Source organism: Eupeodes corollae, chromosome 2 (assembly GCF_945859685.1).
Source record: "Eupeodes corollae chromosome 2, idEupCoro1.1, whole genome shotgun sequence".
In the NCBI taxonomy this organism is placed as follows: domain Eukaryota; kingdom Metazoa; phylum Arthropoda; class Insecta; order Diptera; family Syrphidae; genus Eupeodes; species Eupeodes corollae.
Genome location: NC_079148.1, coordinates 123,409,151 through 123,435,166, shown reverse-complemented (window position 1 = coordinate 123,435,166; position 26,016 = coordinate 123,409,151). Strand labels below are relative to the sequence as shown.

The 26,016-nt window shown below is 32.5% G+C and overlaps 1 protein-coding gene across 9 annotated transcripts in view; it reads right to left on the bottom strand.

The window, feature by feature from the left end:
- LOC129947949 (serine-rich adhesin for platelets) overlaps positions 1 to 26,016 on the bottom strand; it is a 206,508-nt gene that overhangs the window by 93,561 nt on the left and 86,931 nt on the right. For all 9 annotated transcript variants that reach the window (XM_056058733.1, XM_056058734.1, XM_056058727.1 and 6 more), the window contains one exon: positions 3,061 to 3,597. In XM_056058733.1, the coding sequence (XP_055914708.1) occupies positions 3,061 to 3,597 (537 nt within the window). The remainder of the gene's footprint in view (positions 1 to 3,060; positions 3,598 to 26,016) is intronic.

The window sequence follows — 26,016 nt, the reverse complement described above, 5'->3', positions numbered from 1 at the left end:
GAATATTGATTATTGGGATTCTTTTTTCGGTTAGCAATAAAAATGGAATTAAGTTGAATGTAGATTTAGGTGAATTTAGGCTTGAGACAAGGTCAAGTAGCTTCACGTGGAAACGATTGAAAATAATATAGGATAAACCTATCACATTTTGGGTACATCTAAATGTGATACAGGAATTATATGAAACAAATTTCAAAACCTTTCATGCAAAATTTCATTAAGGTTGTTTAAATATTTTACAAAAAAAAGGATTTAACATGTTGAATAATTGATTTTAAATAGTTTCTTATAGGTATTTTTAGTCTAGACTGAAACATTTTTTCATTTTGAAGGGAACGATTTTTAGGAAAATTAAAAAAAGTTGAAATAGATGTTTCTATTTGTGTCTTTCTTCATAACTAAGTGGAAAAAAGGGAAGACGAATAAAGTTCTATATTTTTACAAATTTGTTTAGAGCTTCTAAATGATGTATCTATCTCAGTGGAAAATTGGTCGTATAACGTGGTTTAAAATATTTGTTTGAAGCTTATTTTAAAGCTCTTAAATTTAAGTTATTAAATCTTCCGAGACACATTTTCCGGAAGGACATTTTCCTCAATAGGTCAGGAATTAGCATAAAACAAACAATTTGCACATTTAAAATTTTTTAAAACAGAAACAACATTTTCTAATAAAGCTATGATCAAGACCTACGAGTAGTTAGTTTAGTAGTTAGTTCATCAATATTATCTTCTTAGCATATCAGTTTTTGTTGAGATATGGAACTCTAAACAAAAATAAAAAAGAGGCTGGGATGCGACCCACACTGATAACTTCCCATCCCGTCTGTCGATTTGTCTTGCTTAAAAGTTTTTCTATATGTACTCGTATCAATTTTTAACAAATTTGCGTACTATTTTTTGTAGATTTTATTATTTATGAAAAAACGGACTGTTGGATTTTTATATAAAAATTACTGAATATCGAAAACAATATTTTCTGTGAAATAAATTAAGTTTGAAGCCAATATTTTTAATTTTTGATAAGCTATTTGAGCCGAAAGTAAATTTTTACAAAGTTTTAGTATTGTTTTTTTTAGAGTTTTATTTTTTGTAAAAAAACTGTCAATTTGATTTTTTCAAAAATTTTATTAAATGTTGGAAACAATATTTCTTATAAGAAAAAATTAGTTTGAAACCAATTATGTATATTTAAAATTTTTGAAAAGATATTTAAGTCGAAAATCAATTTTTACTTTCTTTTCAATTTTTTACTTTTATACATTTTTTTTAGGTTTTTATTTTTTGTAAGAAAACTGTCAATTCGATTTTTCACAAAATTTGTTCTAATGTTGAAAACAATATTTCTTAAAAGAAAAAATTAGTTAGAAGCTATTATCTCAAAGTTTTGAAAAGATATTTGAGTCGAAAACCATTTTTTACCAACTTTTGTTAATTTGTTTCGGTTTTTAATTTTTTGTAAAAAAACTGTCAATTCGATTTTTCTCAACATTTTTCAAAATGTTGAAAACAATATTTCTTATAAGATAAAATAAGCTCGAAGCCTAAATTTCAAGTTTTGAAAAGATATTTGAATCGATATTCAATTTTTACGAACTTTGAGTAATGTTTTTTTTTAGATTTTTATTTTTTTTTTTTTCAATAAACTGTCAATTAGATTTTTCTCAAAATTTTATCAGATGTCAAAAAAGTAATTCTTCGTTGCACACAATTACTTTGTTGATACAACCGTTTTTTGTTTGTAAAATATTCGAGGTAACAATTATTTTTCTTTCAGTTTTTTTGATTTATAAAAATAACTGTTAGTTGCATTTTTTTTCAATAGTTTATAGGTTTGGTACACGTGACAATATATAATATAAAATTTTATTTAAGTCGATAAAGTTACTGGTTAATGTTAATGGTAAAAAAACACCCACTAAATTTTTTTGAGGATCCTTTCTTTACATTTCTGCATTATTATCTGAATAAGAACATTTATTTGAAGTCGATATCTCAACTGCTTCTTGAGATATGGAAGACGAAAAAAGTTTCAAAAGTTAAAAATAATATTCAAAAATAACAATTAATTTCAACTATTTTTGGTAATGACCAAGACAATCTTTTTCCATTTTTCTTTGCTTATATTTGAAAAATGATATCCAAATTAATATAGGAGTTCAAACTCTCAAAGAAAATACCGCATATTTAAAATCAATACGTTTATAATGAAAGCCACACTAAAAACCCACAAATTCAATTTTCATTGTAATAAGATGAATGTCTTTATATCATGCAAATTAATTCTCTCAATCTGTTGCTGATTCATTGAAAATTAAGACTTTTCTGTTTTAGTTTCAACTCAATTTGCTTAATTTAACTTTATAAGTACTATTCTGTTAAGTTATGCGTGATCTTTAATCTTAACTTTCTTAGGCAACAAAAATCCTTATTTGTTTTATACAAGAACAATAATCTTTTTGGCCATAGAACTTTAACCATTCTCTTGTCGTCCGCTTGAGCAACAACAAATTCCTTTATTTATCCTTCCTATAACTACTAACTTAAGCAGAATCGGCTATGTACATATCTCTCTGATGGAACAATGTCAGAAAATTAATTTCCCTAATTTCATCTCATCGTCATCGTGTTGGTTAGTTGTATTTGTTGGAGGAGGCGGCATCGGCGCTTCAGCGTTTTCTTGGTCCGTCGTCGTCTTGTGTCGGGGGCACAACAAACTTTTCTTGACATTGTTTAAAGTTTCTTTTTAAGTATTGCTAATTCTTAAAAGGAAGGCATCAATACCGGAACGCCAGAACAGGCGTCGTCGTCGCGGTCGGCGGCGGCGGAACGGAGTCACCACCCTTAGTTACAACAATTTCAAGCATATCGCCCCCAAATTAAACATCTCTCAAAAGTAAAAGCAACGCGTTATACACAAACAAAGACCATCCACCAGGATCCTATTTCTTATACTATCTATAAAGGAGGATTATTCTGGTCTTGGTTGGTGCCTTATAACGTCCCATTCAACTGAAAATAATTAATCGATTGTGTAATCTAATTAGTGTTACGAACTTACCTCATTATCTAAACCACATCCAGTGTCACCAAAGCTGTTACAATCAACCGGAACTCCCGCTCTTGCTGCCGCTGCTGCTGCTGCCTCCCGTTCTTGTCTGTTTCGTCGATAATTCCTATTATTGTTGGTATCCTCAGTAGATTCGGTTGTTGTTGTTAATGTTGATTCTTTCCAACAGCCAGTAGTCAAGTTGCTATTGTCCTTTCTGGGGCAGTAGAATATTTCAGTCTTGCCTTCGCCGAAATATTCGTACAGCGGATTTCCGAGTTCGTCCTTGAGTGATATGTAATCAGTTTTGTCCGAGAATTTGCTCAGAATATGATTTGCTGTTGCCAAATCTGTTGTGGACAATGCTATTGTTATAGCCGAGGGTTGTTTGGATATGCACTTTCCCATAGGGTTGCTGCAAATGCGGTCCCGTTTCGCTGTCCGTCCTTTCAGACTTCGTCGTTGTTGCAAATAGTAATTACAGTTCAGCAACTGATTATGGTTGGTGATGGCATAGTTGTTATTAATTTTGAGAAGTGGAGGGTCCTTCTGGAAACATACAAAGAGTGAGTTTTTATTTAAAGAAGCTTTACTAAAAACAGTCACAAGAAATATTGATTTATTTTAACATAGGTATTATTATGATGGCTGTTTACAACATAAATAGGGACCTATTGAAGGGATTAGTGTGACAATGTGGCAAGAAGTGTAATTTAAGAGGAAATTATTTCAAGTTCAGGGAAACGGACTTGAAGTCAATTCCTCGAAATGAGATGGATATTTAATATTTTTTCTCAAACATTAAAAGACATTTAGGGCTTTATTATTCATCATTCTAAAAATATACATAATTTTAAAATTCGTCATAGCTGTAATTCATATTTCCGGATTTTCCAGAAATTATTATTTTAAATGTTTCAATATTTGTTTGTGATTTAATGTTGTAGGTTCGAATCTGTTTTAAGAAAATTCTATTTCAAACGAAAGTAAAATAAAAGTTTCACCTCAGAAAAAAGGATTAAAAATTATAGAAACTCATTTGCACCTTACTTTTCTTCGTCTAAATATTGTGAAAAAAGTAGCAAAATATTTTGAGTCTGCCTCGAAAGATATGGAATGCTACGAAAATCTGTTTTCACTATATTATATCCGTTTTTATCACTCCAATGATGGAACCACCAATGCAATGTTTCAGAGATAGCGGGCAGAAAGAACACAACTTTAAATGGGTAATATTTTAGTTATTAAATTAACAATGTATATTATCAAATCCAAAGGCTGGAATGGTACCGATGCTATTAGGCTATTAGTTGTTCGATAATGCTTTTTAATATGATTATTTTTTTTGCATAGATACAGAATCAATTCAATCTTTTCAAAAATTTAAACTTGAATTTCTTTCATCGAAATTTGTGTATCTTTTTAAACCAATGCCTTTTACAAGCTTTTAAATTTTTGAAAAATTTGTTGCGTATTCGAAGTTAAAATTGACTGTGTTAGAAGAAAAGTGGTGCGTAGTATTTTGAAGTACTAGTATGTATAAAAAAAACTTTTTTTTTGACTTCAGTGCTGTTTATTAAATAAAAATATAAATAAGGTTTCGCCTTAAGCCTAGTGACTTACAATTCTCAACTTTTCATGTGTGCGAGTAATGTTGGCAGAGATCGAAGGGACCTACAGTTTATGTGACCAATCCGAACGGCTAATTTAAAAAAGCATTTCCTCATGACAAGAATTACTCTTCGAGGGTTTTTCAATTCCTCGCAAGAGGCAGTACCCGTGAAAAACGTTAGGTGGCACAGGCAGGGATTGAACCCAAGACCCTTGCCTGACAATCCAACGCACTAACCATTACGATAGGGGTACTACAGTGCTGTTTATTAACATTTAATGTTCCAATTAGTCCCTAATGCACCTAGCAACGATCCACATTAATCAAAAATGTTGAGGATGTACTAATTGGAGTTTACCAATTATTTTACGATGTATGGCACAATTATTCCAGCTCACATCATTACGGAATATCATCAGAAATTTGCTCGCTGGGAAGTTGTTGTCAAATTGTATCTTCCACCTGATCTTCTTCACACTTTGCCACGTCTAAAGATTTTTAGAAAGATGTCTGTGCGTGCGTGTGTACGTACGTCTGTACGTCCGTACGTTCGCGACGTTTTTTTTGTCCTGAATAGCTCAAGAACCAGAAGAGATATCGACTTTAAATAAATTTTGTTGTACAGATAATAAGGCAGACAGATGCAGAAAGGGCTCTCAAGAAAATTGCGTGGATGGTTTTTTTTTTTACCATAGCAGTTTGAAAATAAAGTGAAAATTTTGGTTAACCCTAAATATCTTACGAACCAAAATTTAAAGAGACTTGAACTAAATTTTATATAATATATCGCAACTTGATTTCAAAGAAGTATATTTTTTGAAAAAAATCAATATAACAGTTTCTTTATAAATCAAAAAAACTGAAACAAAAATTTGTCACCTCCAAAATTTTACTACTGAAATGTGATTCCATCTCTAAAACAATTTTGTGCAACGAAGAATAATGTTTATGACATCTGATAAAATTTTGAGAAAAATCGAATTGACAGTTTTTTATAAAAAATAAGAATTTAAAAAAAACATAACTCAAAGTTCGTAAAAATTGAATATCGATTTTAATATCTTTTCAAAAACTTGAAATTTTGGCTTCAAGCTTATTTTATCTTATAAGAAATATTGTTTTCAATATTTTGAAAAATGTTGAGAAAAATCGAATCGACAGTTTTCTTACAAAAAATAAAAACCTAAAAAAAAAATGTATAAAAGTTGGTAAAAATTGATTTTCTACTCAAATATCTCTTCAAAAATTTTAAATATTGGCTTCAAACTAATTTTATCTTATAAGAAATATTGTTGTTAACATTTGGTAAATTTTTTTAAAATATCGAATTGACAGTTTTTTTCACAAAAAATAAAACTCCAAAAAAAACAATGCTAAATATTGGTAAAAATTTACTTTCGGCTCAAATAGCTTTTTGAAAATTAAAAATATTGGCTTCAAACTTATTTTAATTCACAGAAAATATTGTTTTCGATATTCAGTAATTTTTATATAAAATTCAAACATTCCTTTTTTTCATAAAAAATAAAGGCTACAAAAAATAGTACGCAAATTTGGTAAAAATTGATACAAATCGACAGACGGTATGGGAAGTTATCAGTGTGGGTCGCATCCCAGCCTCTTTTTTAATCTTGGTGAATACAAGCAAATTCCATTCGCTCGTGCTTTATCGTGAGTCTTGGTGCACGAGACCAGACCACTTTCTACTATTCGCCATCCCAACGTTTTAGCATTCACAGTAGTCCCTTTCACTGATTAAAGTATGTGAGACACTTCAACCGCTGTTTGGTGACGATCTCGAAGGCTTTGAAGCATTAAATATCTCTGCAAAAATAAAGCGGTGCATCAAAATAATAACAAAACATTATAATTATAATGTATGATTGCGCCACTTTTTATGTAGCTCAGTGTAGATCAGTTAATATGGAATTCATTTCGAAAAATTTTGAAAAATCCGAATTTTCATGCATCCTTAAAAACCTTGTTGAGGGGGTGGGACGGGCGATATGATTGAAAAAAGAATCAACCATTGATTTTTTTTGTTCTTCTTCTTTTAAACTTCGTTTAAAAAGAAGTGAATTGAAAATAAATTCTTTTTAAATTTGTTGTTTTTTTTTAAATTTAATAAATTTATATAATTTTGACTTTTCGAAGGTCTTGTAGTTCTCATTTTAAAGATTGTGTACGTACTGTGAAATTATGTCTAGCAACCAATGATTGTTTTGAGTTTATGCTTTTTTACTTGAAGATAAAAAGATCATAACAAAGCATAATAAAACTGCAATAATAAAATTAAAAAATTAATTACAAATAGTATGATTTAAAATTGTTGTTGTACATAATATTTTAAACAATTTAACTTTGTTTTCTTTTAAAATGTTTTTATTTTACTATATTTTCATTTGTAAACATTAAAAGCATAAAAGAATTCAGTGTAATTTTGTGAAGAAAACAAACATTTTTGAATGTTTTTATTACAAAGCAATAAACTATGATTTATATTGACAGAACTCTTATTGCCATTTTAGAATACGAAGACAAATATTTTGGTTGGATATTAAAATGTTTGTAAAGGCAGAATATTTAACTCCCAACTTAACTTTAGACAAACTTTTAAATATTCTTGATAAGAACTTTCTTAAAGAGAAAATCCAACTTTATTTTATAAATTCAAAATAGAGGCAAAGATGCGACCCACACCTATAACTTCAAACCCCGTCTATCTATTTGTCTCGCTCAAAATTTTGTAGGTTTTCGTGTTTTGTTAAAAAAGTTGTCAGTTGAATTATTTTTACAAATTTTAAAATTACCAACAATATTTTGCGTATAATTAAATAGTTTGATTTCAAAAACTATTTTTAGTCAAAAGATAATTTTTATCAATTTTAGTGGCATTTCTTAAAAATTAATATTTCTTATATAATAAAATACGAATTGGATGAATAAAATTAATTTGAAGTCAATAATTTTTAATTTTTGAAAAGATATTTGAGTTAAAAATCAAGTTTTACGAACTTTTAATAATTTTTTTTAGGTCTTTATATTTTTTTAAAAAAGTGTCAATTTGATTTTTTTTCAAAATTATAACAAATGATGAAAACAATATTCATTACAAGAAACAAATTGTTTGATGCCATAATCTTAAATTTTTGAAAAGATATTTGAGTAGAAAATCAATTTTTACAAACTTATAGTAATGTTTCAGGTTTCTATGTCTTATAAAAAAAACTCAATTTGATTTTTCTCAAAACTTTACTGATTTAGTTGAAGCCATTAACTTAAATTATTGAAGAGATATTTGAGTCTAAATTCAATTTTTACCAATGTGTTTTTTAGATTTTTTCCAAAAATATATTTGTTTGGTATCACGTTACGTCTCTAGCGTTATTGGTTCGGGAGATATTCAGGGTTAATAAAAATGTTCCACTTTTTTTTGGTAAGAAAACCACCCACTTAATTTTTTGAGACTCCTTTCTGCACCTGTATTCTGTATAACAAAATATTTTTGAAGTCGATATCTCTACTGGTTCTTGAGCTATGGACTATAAAAAAACCGTCGCGAACGTACGGACAAACAGACGTACAAACGTACGTTCACACGCACGCACAGACCTCTCTTAACATTTTTTTCGACTGTAGGGACCTTGAAACGTCGAAAAATGTCAAAATTTTCAATTCGATAAACAGGACCGATTATAATAACTACTAATGGGAAGTTAAAAAAAATATTCGACAATTCTCAAGAAATAATATTATAAATATGTTAGACGTTAATCAGTTAAAAAAACATAAAACTAGAAGATAGTTCCATGTTTATTGTTAAAATGATGCCCGAAAACTTTTGTTTGAAAAATTAAGTTTTCCTCATTCCAAGAAATGTCGATTCTTGTTCTTAAACGGAATAGTGATCCAAATCTACTGCTTTAATTCAAGTGGAATTCATTTTCATTAATAACGGTGCATTTGAACAACGACAGATTGTAAAATATGAGTAAATCAAACACACCTTTAACGTACGAAGAAAATATTTAGTCAATTAGGCAGAAACTCAGAGGTCATATGGATTTAGTAAATTGCTGAAAGGTAAAGTAGCCATTTTATGGTTTTAAGCGACAAGTGATATGCTAAGATAATAAGCATAATATCAATCCATTTCAGTTTCCTATTAAAACGGACTGAACATTTCAAAAAACATTACAAATTTTGAAATTTGGCAAACGGAAATAAATTAAAATTATGAAAAATATTAGCAACTATTAAAAAATCTTCTCGAACTAATTTTGTTTTTTTTTTTATTCACTAAAGTAAAATCAAGTTTATACTGGTTTTGAATTTCTTCCAAAACTTTTTGTGAATATGTAAATAAGTTATTTAAAGAATGTTAAACATGTACGAAATTTACCAGTAATAAAAAAATAAATTGGGTGGCGCAAAGTCCGTTGAGGACTAGGGCCTTGTCTCTTACAACTCCCAACCATTCCCGTGTGCGAGTTATGTTGTCAGGGATAAACAACATTTTCTGGCATTATCTTTCTTTAATTATGACCTATTTAGTTAGAAAGTAAATATTAAAACATGTGTTTGTTTTTGGTCTTATTAGATCAATATTTATTTTGTTTTATTATTAATTACCTAATTTTAATTAATTGTTGCTTTGTTTTTATTTTACGATAAAATGTTACGTTACGAGTATAAAAGAAACCGTACTTTTTAGAAAAATGTACAGTTTTATAGAACTGCGGCTATAAGTAACTCCGATAGTTCCATTTCAAAATGAACACTTCAGTATATTTCCTATTGGCTTCGGCTGCATTCTTGGTTGTTAGTGCCCAAGAAGGAAGTGAGCGAGCTCGTGAAACTTTTAAAGTGATCGATAAAAGTTCACAAGAAAATTTAGATGCTTCAGTTTTCGAAAATGCAACAAGTGTCCTACAAGATGGATTCAGAGAGGGTACACGTTTTATCTCATCGTCGGAAGATAAGATCATGGATGGAATTTCAGAAGCTGAAAAAATATTCAATGAAGACCCTGAAGCTGCGAAAGCAATAATGGAACAGGCTTTTTCCGATGCCAAAGAAGAAATATTCAAATCAGTAAGGGATTACTTTCAAAGTTTTGGAGAGGCTGTGGCACTATCAAACTATGGATCTAAAGAAGGATTAGGAAATGCAAGTCAATCACTTCAAAAAGCCGGATTTTCAGTACTAGAGGGATTGAATGTTGGTAAAAATTCATTCGATCAGGGAATTGATGCTGGAGGTAATGCTTTACTGGTTCTACTTAAAAGTGTTCGTTTAGCTGTTGAAACTGGTTATGCTGGTGGCTATCACAATATTCAAAAATCCATAAAAATCGCTAATCAAGCGCTTCGAGATGCTCAAAAAACACCCATTCAGGAAGAAGACGAAAATCAAAACTGTGAATCTGCTACTGAAGATCCTGAAGGCTCCAAAGCCGTAGAAGATATAAATGAAGCTGCAAATGATGCTCTCACACGAGGTGCCAACGCCGAATTAGTTGAAAGGTTTCAAAACGTCGTCATATGTAAACTTGGTGATATAGTAAAAGTGACAACTGAAGGAAGAAACACTGTAACGAGTTTAAAGGATACTATAGAAACCGATCCCGAAGGTGCTAAGAAGACTTACGCCAAACAAGCTGACGAAGTTAAAAAAGTCGTCCATGCTGTTACTGCTGGAATCTATTTGATTCTGGGAGAAGTAGCACTTGAATCTGGAAATGAATTAAAATATGACATAGGACAAGCTATAATGGCTATGGAGTTCGGAAAAATTCAGATGTTCTTGGGTGTGGATACTTTTGGAGATTTACTTGATATTGGAACTGAGTATCAAGGTGATGCATCAAAGTTGGCTATTGACGTTTCTTATGGATATTATGCAAAACTTGCTTATATTCAAGCAATAGTTAAGGCTGCACAACTTGTATTAGGTGTTCTTTAAAATATATGTTCGTAGAAATACAGAAGTTTGTACAATTGAATAAAGCAAAAAAGTGCGTACGCAAGAGTGAACCATATATGTATAATTATTGTCGTAAATATTATTCGCGAGATAGATTTAAGTAAATAGAAATAAAGTTTTGTTGAATTTTGATAAAAATCAATCTAAAAACAATTTTTCAGTTTATATAAGTACCAATTTTTTGGTTTTGGATAGGATAAAAATCGCCGTAAAATCTCACTCTCAGTAGCTATACTAAAGTCCCTTAAAATCATCTCAATAGCATACAGATGCAAAGATGGGGAGAAATATTAAAGGGAGAAGAAATCTTCCCCCGATGTATCAATTAGAAGGTGCTTTGACGTTATAAAGTTTAAACAGAAAATTTAAACTCCAATAAAATATATGAAGTTATTTGTATTAAATAAAACAAATATTTTGAAAGGTTATTAAAAGAATAAGCTTCAATTTTAAAATTAAGAAAGAAGTTGCAATGTGGCCCACACGAAAAACTTCTGATTGGTGGTTTTTGAAATGATTTTATAATAAGAAAATGAGAGTGTAGCTGCTGGGGGAATGTTGCTGTTGTTGCTGCGGCAGTTAATGTTGAAGGCGTAATTGATGTGTTGTAAAACTTATTTGGTTATATTGCCATGGTTGAGAGGTGTTTAATGTAAAATTTTAATTCTTTAACAATTATTTTATTTCTGTTTTATAATTTTTTTGTGGATGTCTAAAATATGAACGCTTAACATAATAATAACATAATATCTTATATTTAAACTAACTCATCATACCAATATTATAAATGCAAAAGTAACTCTGTCTGTCTGTCTGTTACTCAGTCACACCTAAACTACTGAACCAATTTGCATGAAATTTGGTATGGAGATATTTTGATACCCGAGAAAGGACATAGGCTTCTCTTTACTCCGTGAAAATGACGCATTCCCATGGGGAAAATTCAGGTGGTCCGATCGCTTTTACGCCTTAACTACTGAACAGATTTAAATGAAATTTGGTGAGGATAGTTTTAGACTTAAGAAATGACATGAGTTACTTTGAGCTCCCATGCGAAAAATTACTTTCCGGTTAATTTGATGGCTTTCACTCCTAAATTACCAAAGATTTGAATAATGTTTGGATAAAATTGGTATTACATAAAATTGTAGAAGATCTCATTAAAAATTTTACAGTGAAATATCTGTCTGAATTTAGGATGACCAGACCACAGAGAACTGGAGAAGTCAGCAGTGATTTAGTTCGAGAGTTAAATTATGATACTGTCGCTCTAGAGCAGAAACTAATAGAGGATGTTTCACTTTTAAATTCAGAACAAAAAATTGTTTTTGACAAGTTATACACAAAATTTCTAGGGGAGTAAATGGTTTGCTATTTTCCAGTGGAGTTGCTTTAGCAGTGGCTTCCTCAGGAATAGTAACAGAAATGCTTAGAGGTGGACGGACAACGCACCAGGTCCTGAAACTGCCGTTGAACTTAGATCATGAGGAAACGCCAGTGTGTAATATCAGCAAAAGAAGTGAGCGCGGAAGAATGATGCAGAAGTGTAAATTGTTGGTTTGGGATAAATGTACAATGTCCCACAAAAAAGAAGTTGAAGCACTACATCATACACTGAAAGACATCAAGAACAACCAGGCTATCATGGGAGAGATGGTGGTTCTCTTAGCTGGTGACTTTAGACAGACCCTTTCGGTAATTACTAGAGGTACACTTGCAGATGAAATAAACGCATGTTTGAAAGCATCTGTGTTACGGGTACATGTAAAAAAGGTTTGTCTGACTACGAATATGCGAGTACAGCTATACAATGATTCTCAACCAGTAAAAAATATGCCGCTGATCTTCTAAAAATCAGAGAAGATTGTATGCACACAGACTGTAACGGCGCGATTACGTACCAAAGTTATGTATTGGTACACGGCTACAAATTGCTCACCTAGGACGAAATATTATAAAAGCTATAATCATGACTGGCGCAACAGTCCGTTTGAGAACTGGGGCCTAGTGACTGACAACTTTCAACCATTCTTGTGTGCGAGTACTCTTGACAGAGATGGAAGGGACCTTCAGTTTTAAACCGAATTCATACGGCAAATTTGAGAAAGCACTTTTCATGACAAGAACTACTCTTGGAGAATTTGTCAATTCCTCGCAAGAGGCAGTACCGGTAAAAAAAACTTTAGGTGGCATAGGCAGGGATCGAATCTAAGACCTCTCGCATGACAGTCGATCGCACTAACCACCATGCCACGGGTACTACTTTTTTTCTATTTCTATTCTTTCTTTTAAGTTTCTTATTTATTTGCAACCATAGGTACATCAGAATTATTTAGGATTATGCTCCATATCTTTTTTTATTTTTTCTTACTTTTATATGTACCTTATATTTAATTGAAGCAAACACAAGTATGTTTTTCTTAAACGGGTTGGTGAGCTTTTTTAAATTTAAAAAGATAAAATATGGTTTTTGGTATAATTCTTGATAATGTTATGTGCTTTTGTCATTGAATACTGTCCTCCTTATCTATTAAATGAAACATTTTTGGTTGAATTAGGAAACGCTTTTAAACTTAAGTAACAGATACAACCATATTCTGATTGGTGGTAATATCAATGCTAATTAACTCGAAAATAGTGCCACGACTTGATTATTTCGTTAGTTTTGTGATAAACTTTATCTTTTAGTCATCAATAATATTTGGCCGTCGCTTATTGATATGTTCTTAACACCCTCAAATGATAAAGTTATTTGCTTTCAACAAATAAGGTCTTCTTCTGACTTAATTCATGACTTTTTATTTTATTCATTTAAATTTAATGTCAAACACCCAAGGAGTCCTCTAACCCTTAGTTATCAGTCATATAGATCAGTAAATTTGACTGATATACATGATTATGTTTATAATAAAGTTTCTCTTTTTAATGATTTACTGACTAATTTATACAATGAATATATACCACTAGTACAAGAAAGAATTAAAAGTAAAAATTGTCCTTTGTATAACTACGTAATTGAAATGCTTATTTTTGAAAGGGATCCGATTTTCAGGAGATATAAAAGGAATAACAACCACAATATATTCTCTCGCAACCCAGTAACAAGTTTTATTCGTTATGTAAAAGATCGTACTTTTCCCAAAAGCTCAATCTCTCTTTAAATTCCAAGGAGCTTTAGAGAAACCTAAAGGAAATTGGTGTAGATAGGGACAAAAACTTATCTACATGCTCCTTAGACCCACAAGTGCTGAAGTCGGTATTTGTTCAACCTATTCCTGTGCTTTCGAATTTGATTGCGTTGTTTCTCATGAATTAATTAATGCTATCAGATTGATTCACTCTAATGCTGCTGGTTCTCCAAAGATTATAAAAATAAATTGTACCTGTGTGTGTATAGTGGTGCTATAACACATAATTAATTCATCTATTTATAATAGTGAGATCCCAGAGCAATGGAAAAGTACGATAGTTCTACCTATTCCAAAAAGAATAATGCAATTGAACCATCTGATTTCAGGCCAAAAAGTTTACTTCCATTTTCCAGAAAAGTTGCAAACAAAATTTTTTATAATAATTTTCGTGGAACTTTATAACCCTTCATAAGAGGCCTTCGTGCTAAACAGCTGTAAATTTGCTGTTTTAAGGGTCACAACAGATTTTTGGGAATTTCTGGATCGTGGACAAACTGGTATAATTGTTTTGCTTGACTTTTCAAAGTCGTTTGATAGAATAGACCACTATATCCGTTTTTCCAAGTTAAGCAATAAATTCAATTTTTCAAGGACATCCATTCAATACTTTCAGAGCTATTTATTAAATAGAAGTCAAATAGAGTTCCTCAGGGTTCAGTTCTTGGACCTCTGTTGTTTCCTATGGTTATCAATGACTTACCTGATGTTGTTCAACATTCTTCTGTTACCAGAGCAACTTGGGTGGCTGTGTTAACTAAATAAATAATGACTTAGCTAATATTCAGAAATGGGCCGTTTCAAATAAAATGCTTTTTAATCCTTCAAAAGCATTGAGCATGCCTTGTTCTCGAAGACAAATTAATGTTGAAAAACTACCTATAACAATTTTAAATGGACAAAGTGTTGAGTATGTGACTAAAGTAAAGTACTTGGGTTAGCAAATAAATAATCGTTTAAAATGTTGTGATGCAATCTCAGATGTCATAATATATGGTTCACTTAGATCCTTATAAGAACATCATCTCACTTCCTTGATTCAGAAATAAAAAAAACATCTTATTAAGAGTTTAATACTACCATTTTTTACTTATATCTCGTCTGTTTATCCCGATTTGGATTCAGAATGCAAGCGAAAATTAAATGTTACTTTCAATAATTGCATTCGTTTCATTTTTGGCGTACCTCGATTCGTCAGTGTTTCTCATCTTCAAAACTATATCTTAAACGTACTTGGAAGAACTACTTCGGTTTGCCCACTCACAGAGAGGCTTGCGAATAATATTACTGCGCTTCTCACATACTATTGTAGAATGATCATTCTTCCTTTCTTGCAGAGAATTAATTTATCAATTTTGTTCAAGGAAAGTGTATCTTTGTTTTCTCAGCTTCTTTAAATTAATTCTATATATTAATTTTAATTTTATGTATGTATTAATATTAAATAAATAAATAAATGTACAATTTATATTTTTAGTATTCGTCAAACATGTACCCCTGGTAACTGTAAATTTTCATGCATCCAAAAGATTCATTATCTTGTTGCATTTAGTAATTTTAATAAATAAATACAAATAAAAATAATAAGCCAAATTATCATTTTTTTAACTTTGAAAAGTATGCAATCAAATTTAAGTTGTTTTTCGAATAGATTCTTTTTGAATTTTATAAGATTTTATAAGACTTTATTTTACAATTTTTATTTATAAAAAATTAAAATTTGTTCTATATTGACTAAAAACTTTTATGTACCAAATGTGAGAAAAATAGACTAACATTTGCAAGACATCACTTTGTAGCTGCAAACAGATCTGCAGATAGCTGAAACATTAATAACATATCTAAAAATTGTTGATTTAAAAATATTAAATTAACGTCTATAAACAGGTACGAAATTTGGTGACATATTTCTGTTTTTAATTACCACCCATTGAGTTAGAGAGTAAATACACGTGCGTTTGATTTAAGTCTTATTATTTCAATATTTACCTTATTTCAATATTAATTACCTCTTTTGTTCTAATTTTATGAGCTTTAAAATTTCTATTGTCTTACTGTTTTGAGAAAGCTATACGAGTATATAAGAAGCGATGCTTTTGTGGAGAAATTCGTCAGTTTTATAATACTCTGACTGTAAGTAACTTTTAATTCAGCTTAAAAATGAAAATTTCGGCATATATCATCTTGGCTTCTGCTATATTCTTGGTTGCTTTTGCCGCCGAAGAAAGAAGTAACCGGGCTAGTGAAACATTAGACGTGATCGACAAAAGTTCTCAAGAAAATCTAGATGCATCAGTTTATACTAATGCAACTATTGTCTTGAAAAATGGATACACCAATGGTGCAGGTATTGTCTCATCGTCTGAAAATATTATCATGGAAGGAATTTCAGCTGCCGAAGAAATATTCAACGAAGACCCAGAGGCTGCCAAAGAAATATTGTTACAAGCATTGTTCGATGGAAAAACTGAAATTTTTAAGTCAGTAAGGGATTTCTTTCAGTCGTTAGGTGAGGCTTTGGCCTTATCAAATTTGGGAGCCAAACAAGGTCTAATGGATGCAAGTGTACTTTTGCAAAAAGCTGGAATTTCAGTGCTAGATGCAGCCACAGTTGGTAAAAATGCATTCGAGCAGGGAATCGATGCTGGAGGCCTTGCAGCAGAGGTTTTACTTAAAAATGTCCGTTTAACTGTTTTGACTGGTTTTGCTGGTTGCTATCACAACATTCAAGAATCAATAAAAGCCGCTGACCAAGCACTTCGAAATGCCCAAAGAACACCTATTCAAGGAGAAGACGAAAATCAAAGCTGCGAAGCTCCTGCAGAGGATTCTGATTTTACAAAGGCTATAGAGGAAATTAATGAAGCTGCAAGTAGTGCCCTGAAACGTGGAGCTAATGCAAAGTATGTTCAAAAGTTCCAACAAGCAATAATTTGTGAACTTGGTAATGTTATGAAAGTTGCAGCCCAAGGCAAACAAACCATGCAATATATAAGAACTATTCTGGAAAGTGATCCTAAAGGTGCTAAGAAAACTTATGCCAAGCAAGCCGAAGCTGTTAAAAAAGTAGTTCATGCTGCTAATGCAAGGATTCATTTGATTGTGGGAAGTATTGCACTCCAATCGGGCAACGAGTTGAAAAACCAAATGGGACCAGCTATATTGGCTATGGATATGGGTAAAGTTGAGATGTTCTTGGGTCTGAATACTGCCGGTGATTTACTTGATATTGGAAGTACATATCAAGGTGATGCGCCAATGTTAGCTGTTGACGCTGCATCCGCAAGTGGATGTTATGCAAAACTTGCTTATGTTCAAGGAGTAGTAAAAACTGCTCAGCTTTTCTTGAGTATGTTTTAAAATAACAACAAATAACGTGTCGTCACGAATTTTAATCTTTGTAACACACAGAAATAAAATGTATATTGAATACTTCTTCTTGTTTTCCTTAAATAAATTTTTGTATGGCATTAAAATTGAGGGCTTAAATTTCGAAAAATTCAAATTCTGTATTTTATTTTAACTAAAAGAAAAATTATGACAGGAAAAACCATTAGGTATTCGGTTTTCAAATATATTTTGAATTGCAGAATTATTCATGGCATTCACAAATCCGCTGGCCCGAATAGTATCCCCACTATTGTTCTGAAGAGGTTTTCCTCAACGCTGGCAAAACCACTGCGTAAGCTTTTCCATCTGTCCTATACTAATGGTCTCTTTCCGAGTGGATGGAAAACTGCATTTGTCCAGCCTGTTCCTAAAAAAGGCGAATCTTCCTCACCCTCTAACTATTGTCCAATTGTACTTACGTCCCTTCTTTTCAAGGTCATGAAAACACTGATATATTTTCAGCTTAGGAAATATCTTGAAGAACGGAAGCTTCTTAATGACCGGCAATACGGCTTTCGTAGCAATAGGTCCACTATTGATCTCATGGTTCATCTCACCGAACAGTGGAGCAAATCTTTACATCGGTTTTGGAGAAAGTAAGATTATTGCACTTGATATTTCAAAAGCATTTGAAAGAGTTTGGCACCAAGCTCTCTTATCGAAATGCGTGCTTTTGGTATTGATGAATCCTTCTTCGTTGGGTTTTGAAATTACCTTTCGGACCGTTCATTTCAGTAGTCCTGGACGGGTTTAAATCTGATATTCACAAAATGAACGCTGGTGTGCCCCAGGACTCCGTTTTGTCTCCGACACTTTTCCTTATTTTTATAGATGATCTTTTGTCTGAAACTTCTAACCAGTTTAATTGTTTCGCTAATGACAACATCCTCAGCTTTTAATATTCTTTTTAGATTCTCACCATTGTTCTTCGGATGTGGACTACCAACGGGAGCGTGTGATAAGCTCATTAAATTCTGATCTTGACAGCATTGTCCAATGGGGAATCAAAATCCGTGTAGAATTTAATGCTGCGAAAACTCAATGCTTTCGACTGTCACAAAAGCGTAACCTTCCCCCAATGCAACTATCCATTAATGGTACTTGCATCGAGAAGACCGAACAGCTTTCAGTCCTAGGTATGTGCATTACAAACCACTTGTTGTGGAGTGTTCACATATTTGACATCGGCAAAGATGCTGCTTAGTGTTTAGGTTTTCTCCGAAGATGCATGAAGTTTTTTACCGCTACTGATCAGGCTATAATCCATAAAACCTATATTTGTCCGAAACTCGAGTACAATTCTTATATATGGGCAGGCGCTTCTATAACCTACTTGAGTCTCCTAGACACAATGCAAAAGAGAGCTCTAACAATGATAGGTGACCCTTGCCTAACTGAAACTTTTGTATCTCTCGAATTTACGAGAAAAAATACGAGAATGAGACTGAAACCAAGACGAGACTCAGTTAAACGAGACATGGCCAAGTTTTGTTTTACCCTATATCACCCTATAAATACATAACATATGCATATTTCAAGCCTCTTTTAAACTAAGTGGCTTTTAGGAAAGTTGCAAACCATAAAACTAATACATTTTATTAACTCCTGCAATTTACATATAAGAAATAATGATTGTGCTTCATTCCTTTTTCACCAATTTAAATTTTTATTCACTAAGTTATTTGCAATATGAAATAATACAAAACTCTTCAACCATCTCACCATCAAACATAAGAGAAAGGGGAAGAATTCAGGACACAGAATGTCATAAAATCAATTACATTCGAAGGTTACCATTAAAGTCGTGATGATCTCCTTAGATATCCTTGCCTTCATATTATAATAGCCGCAGTTAGTAGTAGTGGTAAATTAAAAAAAGTTAATAAAATAAATTTTTTATTACTTTTTCGTTACCTTTTTAGTTTTCTTTTTCTTTTTCTCTGAGATCCCTTTTGGCCTCTCCCTTTCGTCCCGCCCAAATGTTGACTTAGGTCGTTTGGCTATATAGCTAGTTTCTAAGAGTGAGTCCTTGATTTCGGTTTCTTTTCCTTGGAATTGGGTGCACACGCAGGCAAATTTCAATTGTTCTGGACACATCTTATAGTAGCTAATGTATAGATAGGTATATACACCTAGCTACCAATGAATATAGAAGCTAGAGTATGAGTGTCACAGAGTAGATGAATAAAATTCATTTACACCGCAAATTGAAGACGCTTCATAAGCGACCAAAAGGACTCGCCCAGGATAAAAAAAATAAAATAGAATGGTGATGGGTAAAAATGATGGTGTGGGGTGGGAGATGGTGGTTGTTGGGTGGTAAAGGGGGAACTCTTACACTTGACGGTTTGAAATAAAAATACCAGAAGATGGTTTTTATGAACCTGCAGAAGGTAAAACACTTCCACTTATATACCTTGTTACGTTACCTTTTGCATAGATAAGGACACACGTAATGTTGGTAGTCGGTCCTTGATGGTCGATTGCTTGGTCGCTCGGTACTGTAGGTTGCTAGGTAAGTCGCCGTTTGGTAGAAAGAAGAGGAAAAGGCAATTACTTTAATTGTATTTGGTGTAAGCACTTAAACGAGGGCAGATATATAGGTTTGTATCTATAGAATAGTGTGTGTAATGTTTGCATATACACAGACACACCAATCCATTCAAAGAAGTTAAGTATACGTACTACAGACCCTTTTTTCGTACAATTTGGCCTTCAAATTCAATTGGGGCTATTATATGAAAAATAGACCATGAATGTAAATTGACTTGGGAATTACCTTCTGCAACAAAAAAAAAGGAAAAACAAGTAAAAATCAAGAACTGAACATGAACAAGTTTAAGGAATATTTTTGTCTGACTGTGGAGGGACATAGTTTTAGGTAATTTCTTAGTTGTGGGCATAAAGTTGTGAGAGGGAGATACAAGTTTAATTTTATATCTTTGTCCATGAGTGTGCACCATCCATTTATTTTTTGTGGTGGTATTTTTGCTATTTTACTGTGATGCAAGACCAAAATTCCATTCAAAATGCAATTCTTCATTTCAACTCAAAGCAATTAGATTAAGTTTGATTTCTTAATCAAAAGCAAAATACAAAAACTAAGTTTAGTGAAAGTAAACGTGAGTGGTTTTTGTTTTAAGTCGACATATGTTTTTTCAGTATATAAATTTACCCTTTTACAATGGAAAAAGATGTCCTCAATAACTTCTCGAATTCCATATTTATGTTCTAGAATTTATTCAGCTTGCCTATGTATAAACGGATCTCCGGCACTGAACACTCTACTCAACCTCACACCTCTTGATATACTTAGCAAACAAATTGCTGCAAGCTCTGCTATTTTCCTCAAAGCTTCGTCGCAGTGGATTAACATTTATTTAAAATCAATTCAAAGCACACAGACTACACCATCCTCAAACTGCAATTCGACAGAAACTTCCAGACTGCTATACCTTCCAGATCTTTCTGGGAGGATAGGGCATTCTTGGGAGACGAGTCAGTCTACTTTTATACAGATGGACCTAAAACAAAAGGAGTGGTTGGTGGAGGTGTGTACTATGAACGACTTAAATAAATTCTTTCATTTCACCTTCCCAATTATTGTAGCGTGTTCCAGGTAAAACTTTTGGCGATAAAATAAGCCTTTTCCTGAATTAAAGAAATGTGATATCAACATCTGATATCCGTATTTTCTCAGATAGTCAGGCTGCTATCAAATTTCTGGACTCTGTCTCTACAAATTCTATAACATTCAATAACTGTGGATCATCTCTAATAGAGATGGCACAACAGTTTAATATTCACCTTGGCTGGGTGCCGGGCCATAGTGACATTCCAGGTAACTGTAAGGCAGATGAACTCGCCAAGAACGGTACGGTGCAGCCCATCCTACCACGTTCGGAAAATGTAGTCATACTAATCTAACGTGTAAGCTATTGCTAATGCAGGATGCTATAAAGAACGCAAGCACCATGTGGTCAGGTCACAAAAAACAGCTGGCCTACACTAGATTTAAAGCGATCAAGGTGCTTGCTATCTCTAAGAAGATCGCATATAAGCTCGATAATAGGTTTCAAAACCGGACACTGTCTAATAGGATAGCACGCTACACGGCTAGGCGTATTCTCAAATGACTTTTGCAGAAAAATAAGCAATAGGAGGAAACAGTTCTTCCTCAACTCTCTACATGCCCTGCTCTAGCTCAAAAATGCAAGAAGTACCTAGAAAAATTCTTCTATAACAATCTGAACTTAATCATATTAGCATAACCAGCCTCTCAGGTTTCGTAAGGGACTCAAAGTGGTTTCATTGAGCTTAAGAGAAAGCCTCAAGATTCATGTTGTATCACAATGGGCCAATAAACTGGCCTAAATGTGTCCTACTCCATCACGGACAGCCACTTTAACCTAACCTTACTTAGTGGGTTGGACTGTCATGCCAGAGGTCTTGGGTTCGATCCCTGCCTATGCCATCTACAAGTTTTTTTTCACAAATTCTCCAAGATTCCTGTCCTGAAAAGTGCTTTCTCAAATTAGCAGTTCGGATTCGGCTTAAAAACTGTGGGTCCCCTCCATCCCTGACAACAGTGTTCGCACACAGGAATGGTTGAGAGTTGTAATAACTAGGCCCTAGTTCTTATTGGTCTGTTGCGCCACCCAATTTAATTTAATGAACTTAGCCTAACCAATTGTGATCACCCCTTCGAGAAATATCACGGTCAAGAATTTTTTTTGGAAAAATTGAGACTATTTCGTTGTGTGAACTCTAAGAATTTTAATTCTTTGTTGAAAAGCGTGTTTGTTTCCATTTTTAATAATAACCAACTTATCAAATGTCAAAAGATGACAAATTAACAAAAAGTGGGATATTTAAAATGAAACAAATAATTGAAAACCATTTATTGTTCACGTACTTATAATCTGATTTTGACTTGCAAAAGGACACAGCCTTGGATCGCAAGATAACAAGCTAGGCATTCGTTTAAACCTTCCTTTGATAAAATCTTACTGTTGCATACAAACCTTAAAAATGCTGTGTACTTTCAAACGACAGATAGTACAAACCTAGAAGCTCGCATTGGTCACCAATAGTTTGAGAATAAATTAGTAGATGAAGTATTATTTTTTTTTAAGTGGGGAGGCTTTACTGAACTTATCTAATTTCTCATGTTTAAAAAATTGTCGGACCAAAATTGTTGAAAATCGTGGATCTTACAAAGAAACAGAAATAAACGCCAAAAACTGATTTTTTAGACATTTGATCTTAAAGATCTTTTGATTGAGACACGAGAGTCTTTGATACTTTTTACACTATGTTAAGAACAACAAAATCAAGCTTGCTTAAAGTGAAAATCCTATTTTATTGAAAAAGTTACTTATATACAAAAACGTCTCTAAAATTTTTATTTAGAAGGACAAAGTGCGTTGAATAAGTTCAAAAGTATTTTACCTAAAACGTCTTAAACACAAAGTTCAGCCAAAATAGGAAGTTAATAAAAAACAACTTCTCTAGACCAAAGGACACAAAGGTTTCAACTGCCTCAAAGAACTTTATAGTCATGATTTTCACATAAATTTAATACCATGTCAAACCTTCTGATGGCAAATCTACTACAAGATCAAAAAGTTTCATAAACATCAAATTTCTATTCAAAGCTAAATGTCCAGTTCCTTCTCCGTCAATTTACCTATGAAGTACTTAGGTTTCTTTTGGAAAAGTCATTCCCAACCACACCTTGAATACTTTTAAATACTTTTTTTTATTCTTCCCAGAAAGTATAAAATAGAATTGCTCTCAATATGAATGAATCCTTATACTGAATTCTGAAAGGTCTAGCATCAAAGACTTCTTGAATTCCTCAAACCAGTTAGCACAAATTCATCCTTTAAGTAGCAAAATAAAAACACAAACAAAGAGAAAAAGAAAGAGAGAGAGTATGCCACTGCCGCTGCAAAAGGTTAAAAGGAAGTTACAATTACATTTCAAAGGACAAATTGCTTCCGACGACAACGACAACGACAACAACGACGACGATGAAAATGACTACGACTACGACTATGACTACGACTGTGTCCTTAAATATATAAATTTCCATTAAATAAACGGTTTATGAATGCTTTTAGATATTCACAATAGAACATGGCAATTCCAGCCAGTTTCCTACTACCTACTTATATCTAGTTAGATAGATGCATAGATATGTATAACACATAATGTGAATGTCCTTGTGTTGTTGTCAACCCGTATCCGTATCGTATCTTTGTTTAAAAAGGGAAAGAGAAACGGTTTATAATTTTTCGTCCCGCCATTCTCTGCTTTTTTTTTGTTTTTATTTTTTTTTGTATTTAGCGTATAGTCCTTTTTATTATGGTTTGTTGGTTTGTGAGCTGCTGATGAGTATTGCCTAAGGATTCGACCTAAAAATGCAAGTGAAGTTGAAAAAAAAGGAATAAAATGAGCACAAATGTGAACTAGGGTGATGATGAGCAATAAGGGCTCCATTTAAGAAAAAAATGAATCAAATAAGTGGGTCACTTCTGATTATAAAGAAAAAATAAGAATAATAATAATTGAAGTTGTTAGTAGTTTTTAAACATTTATGTGTACAGCTTGGTAGGAATGTAAGGCTTTTTGAGGTTCGGAAAAATAAAATTCCCATTGGATTGTAAAACTGAAAGTCAAAACCTTGAACTCAATTTATTTTTCCTTTTTTTCAAATAAAAACGGAGAACAATAAAATTTCAATTTAAATACAAAAAGGATAAAAAGGTTGTCATAATTTTTACGTGAAGATTAACAAAAGTAATATTCCGGAAATGGATCATTAGAAATGAAAATGTTATCATTGTTAATCTTTGTTTTTGCTTCGAATTGGTCACTATTAAGCTCAAAACCAGGATTGTGGTGCTACAAACACATAATGGGTTATCCATTTTGCGGTTTAAAAAGTATAGGGCTGGAATTCGACATCTGTCAAACTAAGTTGTTGAACCAATTTTATTTCTTTCAGTTGAAAACCTACTACAAAAATGGTGATTCTGCCACAGTCACATATCGTGCTTTAAGAGGAGATTTTGGTTTACATTATCGTTCAACTACGCAAGCAAGTGGCAAAATTATGAAGAAATTTGAAGAGACTGGATTGGTTACAGATATTGTAAGGCATATGCATCATCATTTCGCTTGTACCACTAAAAATATCGCTTCTTCAGAATGTGTCGATTCCTCGTCGTTCTAAGGAATTAAGACTGTCTTACGGTATGGCGTATAATGTCCAGCTCACATAACGACTGAAGCCATTCACAACGTAGTATAGATACTTCGAATGGGTGCTTGAAAAACAGGCGGTGGACGGCGATATTTCGTACAAAATTTTCTTCAGCGATGAAGCACATTTCTCACTCGGTAAGAATGTAAATAAACAAAATTGTCGTATTTAGGGTTTTGAGAATCCTCAAGTAATTGAAAAGATGTCATTACATTTTCAAAAAGTCACTGCTTAGTGCGAGGTATTATTGGACCTTACTTCTTCGAACGATAGAACAACTGTCACCGTCAATTCGGAGCATTATGGTCATATGCTATTGAAAAACACGACTTGGAGAATGTGTGGTTTTGAAAAGACGTTGCCGCATGCCACACAACTAGAGTAAATATGGCTTTAGTGCAAGGGACATTTCCTACCAGCGTAATTTCTCGTCGTTGCGATATCAACTCGCCACCAAGATCATGCGATTTGACACCGTTGGACTTTTTTTTGTAAGCCTATGCAAGAGACCGTGTTTATGCAGATAAACCTTTAACTCTTGAGCACTTAAAACCCAACATTTGTTAAGTTATGACTGAGATACCGCACGGTATGTGTTAAAAATTACCTAAAAAAATTTAGTAAAATTGGTAAGGCTTGGCTATGCCGCGGCCGTCTGCAGAGTGACTTCTGTTTGAAAATTAAAAATGTTTATCTAAATGAAGTTTTTTTTTGTTTGAATTAGTATTTAGAACATAACTTAAATAAATTGCTGTTTTAAAAGGATTCGCTTATAGTTTGATTGCGGTAAGACATTGCAGTCCGAAAAAAATTAAAAAATTGATTTAAGTTTCCTTCACAGCTGAGGAGGGCGACTATTTTTTCTGGTGTTTTCACATTGCTGCTGAGCAAATTTCTGCGTATTTTATATTAAATTCGACACTTTCCTATGAAATGGTTTAGATCTTCTCTTGCTCTTAAGTTACAAAAGCTGCAGTAAATAGGAAGATCCTCCCCAATGTGGTATATAATTAAGACTTATCATTTCTCCTCTCATTTTGAAAATTGCCGATATGAGCTGCTGTTTGTTCTCGTTTCGAAAGTAGTTACGTTCGCATAAATTGCGATTTAGATAATTTTACGTAGATTAATAGCGTTGGCTTTCAATTTTACATCTTAATTTGCAATAAGATTCCGGGGGTCGTCATCGCACTATTTTATATTTTCAACAACTATTCGAAAGTCCGTTCAACAGTAGACAGCATGGTCTTCTAGATTCCTAAACCACAGATTTGTTTCCTCAATTGTTTTCAATGCCTGAATTTAAGGAAGTCTTTCATCTGGAATATAAAAACTTTTTTGATATAATCCACATGACATTTAATAGTTTTGATGATGAGCGTTGATAGTCCTGTCTCATCATTTCATATAGTTTTGGGGTGTTTTTCGGTAAACGAAAGAATCTTTTAATGAAGAACCTCTGAAGTTGTTTGATTGTTTCAAACTTTTCCATTTCTGATATCTGTGCTGCAAAGACCTTATAT